The following is a 6,064-nucleotide window of genomic DNA, read 5'->3' on the forward strand; positions in this document are numbered from 1 at the left end:
GGATGATCCAACCTATTTTCAGATTTAAAGCAAAAAAACAGATTTGTAATGATTTTGTATGTTGATTAATCACAAAAATTATGAATTCATTCATTAAAAAACAAAGATTTGCATCAATATAATGTAATTTCTATGCCATACCACTATATCTATACTAAAGAAACAAATATAATTATGTTTTAACACAATATATCCAAAAATTTCATCAACATAAAAATATATATATGGAAGACAAATTTGACAGCAATGTAGTCTACGCGACGGCAATGGGCTTCTAAGAGGATTACTATGAGCTACAAGCTTGATTCGACTAAGATTAATAAGGGTTTGAACTTTGAGGTTTCCCATTTTTGAATATTAGGTATTTTTAGGTTTAAATTGTGGTTTTCTTTTGATATTTTTGGTTGATATAGGGGTAAATTTGGGACTTCAATACTCTTGGGCCAATAGTGATCTTTTGGACTTATGGGTTTAGTTGGACTTAGAGAAACCGAACCGAAATTTATGTTTTAGTGGGATCAGTAAGATCCCATACACTTGTGGTTTTCTTTTGAGAAATTTGGTTGATAACTTGATATAGGGGTAAATTTTGGATTTCAAAACTCTTTGGGCCACTAGTAATCTGTTGGACTCATGGGTTTAGTTGGGCTTAAAGAAGCCCAACAAGAATTTATGTTTTAGCAGGATGAACAAGATGTGCAATCCTACAAAATTTATCATCCTCGTACAAATCCTAAACGTTTGGTGAGATGAGATCAGTACATTCCGGATTGCGATTTTGCCAACGAATTGGCAGTTTACCACCCAGAAACAACAGAGCAATTGAGGGGGAAATAGTTCAACCCAACCATTTATGATACTTAAGAGTTGCAATGATTTTATGGTGTCATTATTATTCCCACCACGTGAAATCAAATTCCAAATCGTACAAGATTAGAAGGCATGCCAGTTATAATCCAACAAGGGTTTGGTAAACCCATAATTTAAAACAAATCATTTCACGATTCAGAGATAAAGTAACAAAACTGGCAAGCTTCTTTTAGGTAGTGGTAACTAGATTTTGAACTGTAGCACAAGGACATGAAAACTCAAGTCTCAACCACATTCACAAGGTTCTTGGCAAAACACAATCACATTTCGCAACAATTTAAAAAGGATCCCATAATCTGAATGATTATAGCATGGCAAAATTCAGGAACTCCAATACAAAGATTTAATATGTTAATGACAAAAACAAATGGGCAAAAAGGTCTCATCTGGACTCAGCTTAAACTAACATCATCTCATTCAAATGTAATACTACTGAGAAACGTTACACACTGAAGCTCACATTCCTGTAAATGCCTTCTTACCAGCTCCTCCTGAAGAACCAGCTGAAGTCACCTTCAAAACATTAAACCTCACTGTCTTTGACAATGGCCTGCAAAAGACAACATTGTTTTGAAATTAACCCTAACAACCAAAAAAGATACTTGTTTCATCAATTTACAACCAAAAATGTTTATAGAAGGAACTTAGATTTAAATATAACCTGCACTGGCCAATGGTGACGTGGTCTCCCTCTTTCACACGAAAGCATGGGGATATGTGTGCGGGGATGTTTGAGTGCCTCTTCTCATATCTAAGAGTTACAAAAAGGTTAATTTTCTCATCCAATAAAATGAGAAGGAAAAAACTATTATTGTTTTTATGGATGAGGAGTTCTTGCCTTTGATATTTTTTAACAAAATGAAGGTAATCACGACGAACAATGATGGTCCTGACCATCTTGGCACTGTTGCAAGTACCAGAAATCTGACGACCCCTGATGGAAACATTTCCAGTAAACGGGCATTTCTTGTCAATGTATGTCCCTGCAAAGTCAACACAGCACATCTTGATAAGGGCCTATTTGGTAATGTTGTTCTAGTAATGTTGTTTTAAGTGTTGTGGAAATACGTGGGGGTGAAAAAGTGTTATGGAAACGTGTGTTTTGTTGTTTAAACAACACAACCAAACAACCCCTTAAATATTCAAAATTGAATAACATAAAAAAGAAAAAGAAAATGCGACCTAATCATACAAAATATATGGCAAAATACACTTTAATCTGCAGATCAACTATCATAAATATTAGAATGATATTAAATTTTCTAATAGTCGCTAAATTGAACTAATTCATGACCAGATCTAGGAATGTTACTTTACAATCATTCAGATATGCAATTGTAATGAGTTGAAAATACCCATGACATACTTTTTTTCATTGGTAAATTAGACACGCACCAAATGGGTCTTGAAACCATAACCTCATCCTCTACCTAGAACTTATAAGGAGGAAAAGTGCCAATTTAACATGCTATTTTAATGAAATCCTTTTTTGTATTGATGAGATTTACACGCAGCAAGTGGGTAAAGACCCATCCATCACTTATTCTTGTGATTGGAGGAGGTGTCATTTGAACTAGTGCTCATTTGCATGTTCAACTGAAAAATCTTACAGGAATATTATTATTAACAGACCAACTTCCAGCTATGCCCCCACACCCCTTTTAATTACTCCAAAAACAAATTAAAACAAAGCTAAGCACAACATTATATTTACGATAAGCATATATTTTATAACTGAAAGACAACTACGGTGTCAAGACATCTTATTCCATGTGATTTTGAGCAACATAATAAGTATTACACTGGATGTATAACAGATTGAGCTGCATGGATCAATGTCTTGGTTAAATTCCATCCACATGCATGATATACTGCCAACTTAAAGTTAAAATTCCAAAAAGATCAAAAATTACAAGATTGAACTGGCAATGCACCATAAGTCGCAGAAAAGAGGAAGTATTCATGCAAGACACAAAAGGATAGAATCAGTAGTAGTGTTTCCCCCCAAAAAAAGGTTTTTGTAAGGTAAGTTTCTGGCACCTGGTAGAATTTGAACCCATGAGCTCACCCTCCACCTTACTTTCAAAAGGGGAAGATGTGCATGGCTTCCAAACACAAAAAAGATACAAGACCAAACAGGCTATGCACCACGGAAATTACATAAACAAAAATAAGGACTCTAAGCAACACGCGAAGGGCATTGAAGCTAATTTAAAAAAAAAAAAAAAAAAAACTATCACTTGCTTTGCTTTTTACATAGTTCATTACGCACTAACTACTCCCATGTGCAAATAATTTGATAGTTACAAACAATGAGCAAACGATTTAATAGTTACAAAGGGGGAGGGGGTTAAAACCCTGTCAGTGTCTGTTAGAAACACCAGGAGATGCCAGTTAAGCTACAAGACTCTTAGCAAACGAAATGCGCATATAATCAAATGCGCAGACTCCCAAGTACCATAAGCAAATAATTAACATTGCAAACACGCAAAAACCACATACAAATCCAACAAATATGTTCATTCCTATAATTACAAAAACGAGACAAGATCGACCAACAAAACAGCCTACACATTGGTTAAACACACTAAACATAAACAGCACGAATAAACTCATTGAAAACTAAAACACACCAACAAAATCAACTAACACATTAATCATATTATCAAAGAATAAAACACATCTTTAGGTTCAATATATACCGTCAATAGCCTCTCTGGGAGTTTTGATGCCCAACCCAACATTCTTCCAGTATCTATTCCCACCTTTTCCAGGCCTCTTCCCTTTGCCAGTCTTCTTCGAGCTGTACAATTTTTCATCAAATTTTCTTATCAAAGTCTGCTTTGATTAAAACTTCAATTTTCATTTCCAACAATTTTAAACAAATCTCATTCAAAAACTTCTTGGATTACTTAAATTCATTTCATTTTCTTTTCAGATCAAATTGGATATAGCTATAATGGAGCGAAAATGTGAAAATCTTACCAGAGGAAAACCTTGGGCTGCTTCAAGAAAGCCTTCTCCGTCTGCAATGTTCATAAATGGTAAGTTTAGAAGCGTATTGAAACAGACATGGAATAAGAGAGAAAGAGAGAAGAGAGATTTGGTAGAACCTGTTCCGCCATGGCTAGGGTTCGTGTAGACTTGTAGAAGCTGAAGACGCAGAGGAGGCGAAGATGCAAAACCCTAATCGGAGGAGAGAGTGAGGGTAGAGAAGCTTATAAATGGAGCCCTAGATGCTGGAAATGACCATATTACCCTCTATCTAAATGGGCCCAAGCGGCCTTTTTTTTTATTAAAAAAAATAAAAATCGGGGGCCTTATTTTCAGTAGTCTTGGATCTTCATTGGGCTGACGGTGGCCCATATTTGGATCCTCTATTGCACAAGAAAAGTGATCTAGTGGTAGAAAACTCTGTTGAGTTGCCTAATTTGGATAAGTTTTTACTCAACTCAATTAAACATTTGGTTTAAATGGGTAAATACTTTTTGAGTAATCTAATTAAATGAGTTTTAATGGGTAAATTCATTGGGTATCCATTTTTTTTCTTTTTTTAAACTCTTCTAAAAAAAAGTTTAAAATGTTTATAAGAAAAAAAAAAAAATTCTAACCCTTAGTCCCTAAACACACGCAGCTATCAATCTCTTTACCCTCCCTCTCTAAGAGAATCTAATAAGCCAGCAACTTTGGGAGTTGTGAATTTGAATAATGGTAAGTCCTATTATTGTTTGGGTGCTTCCATACCATAACACAAAGCATGAGAAAAGCCTCTTGTGGTAATAGAACAACACAACAGCTCAAGGCAAAACACAATATATTGAGGTAGTAATTATTATGCCCATTCATTACAGCCACAACAACATTGTTAACATTAGGCAAACAAATTAAACACACAACCAAAAACCAATGAACTTGTGATAAAAAAAAACCCCACATACCAAAACAACAATAAATCAACAAAAACCCCAACTTATCTATATATATAATAATAGGTGAAACTGAGAGAAACTTAAATTAGAATTCCAAATTAGAGTTCCAATTTTGTGCCCTGTGTCTAGATTTATGTGAAATCTGAAATTGAAGTCTAATTTTGATCCATGTACCTAAATTTATGTGAGAACCACACCATAAATATCATATTCAAATCACGTACAGAATTAATTGACTTCGAAGAGTATATATAACAGATTTGCTTGGCAAATTTTGAAGTTTAGACTTTAACATAACACTCACACCCTCTTTCTCTAGGCTCTTCCCCTTCTGAACTGAATGACTTTTAATATTTCTAATTCTTCATGCCCGTTCAGTTGCCTCTACTCCTTAAACATCAAAGAGCCCGTCAAATGATTGGAGGTCTATTCTTTCTCTCAACTGGAAGGGAAAAGGTTTTGAGTTTAGGTTCTACTAAAAAAGGCTCCATTCAGAGGAACATGATTGTCTGCAATTCTTGATTGGGGATTGTGAACAAGCAATCCAATTATCATGGGAGAAGAATTACAAAATTCGTAAGGTGTGTGTTCCAGGTTTTTTTTTTTCTCCCCTAAAAAATTTAAGATATTCATTCAATTTTGATTTGTGCCTGAGATTTTGTTTTTGAGTGATTTGAATGACTTCTTGATGCCGATTTAATATGTTCTGTTTTAGTTTTTGCCATTTGCTTGTCTGTTTTAGTTTTTCTCTTAAACAAAAATAAAAGTTTCCTTCAAATGACTACCATGTGTTTTATAAATTAAAAAAAAAGTGATGACCATCTAATTTAGATAGTAATCTGTTCCACAAAAGCAAAAACGCTTTGGCTGGCCATATTTGTTTACCACATGATTGAAAGTATTGCTGCACTTCTTACAACATTCAACCCAACAGTTTTGTTGGCAAGATTGAGTGAGATAGAGCACTAAATACTACAAGCAGACCCTAATTCAAAGTCCATCTATTTGCTTTTTCAAGTCAGTTATTTACACGCATGTATAGTGAACATCAATTTTACTTCCATAAAACTCTAATATCATAAATTGCATCAGTTGCAGAATACATCAAGAATTGACACATACAAATGTTGGTTTTTGTCGCACGTGTGATTTATCAATTTCCATCACTTTACTCCACATAATCAGTTTTTGTAATTCATGGCTCACCTGCATACTATTTTGTAAATTGGTAGAGATGCTAGCAGAGTTGGAAAAGAGGAATGCTC

The 6,064-nt window shown here is 34.4% G+C and overlaps 1 protein-coding gene across 1 annotated transcript; it reads right to left on the reverse strand.

Annotated features, from left to right (window-relative positions):
* Positions 1–1,088: 1,088 nt before the first annotated feature.
* LOC115974900 (40S ribosomal protein S11-1) lies at positions 1,089–4,093 on the reverse strand. The gene is made up of 6 exons (XM_031095464.1): positions 3,984–4,093; positions 3,856–3,896; positions 3,573–3,673; positions 1,709–1,853; positions 1,532–1,621; positions 1,089–1,420 (listed from the first exon to the last, which is right to left on the reverse strand). Exons 1-6 carry the CDS (start codon positions 3,993–3,995, stop codon positions 1,327–1,329), a joined length of 483 nt encoding a protein of 160 aa, XP_030951324.1. The 5' UTR covers positions 3,996–4,093; the 3' UTR covers positions 1,089–1,326.
* Between the last annotated feature and the right edge of the window lie 1,971 nt (positions 4,094–6,064).

The sequence above is a fragment of the Quercus lobata genome, chromosome 2 (genome assembly GCF_001633185.2).
Source record: "Quercus lobata isolate SW786 chromosome 2, ValleyOak3.0 Primary Assembly, whole genome shotgun sequence".
NCBI lineage: Eukaryota > Viridiplantae > Streptophyta > Magnoliopsida > Fagales > Fagaceae > Quercus > Quercus lobata.

Excerpts from the sequence above, each read along its gene's own strand:
- LOC115974900 (XM_031095464.1), bottom strand. Across the intron at positions 1,622-1,708 it reads TTTGTTAAAAAATATCAAAG|ATATGAGAAGAGGCACTCAA; the intron begins GCAAGAACTCCT and ends TGTAACTCTTAG. Across the intron at positions 1,421-1,531 it reads GTCACCATTGGCCAGTGCAG|GCCATTGTCAAAGACAGTGA; the intron begins GTTATATTTAAA and ends TGTCTTTTGCAG.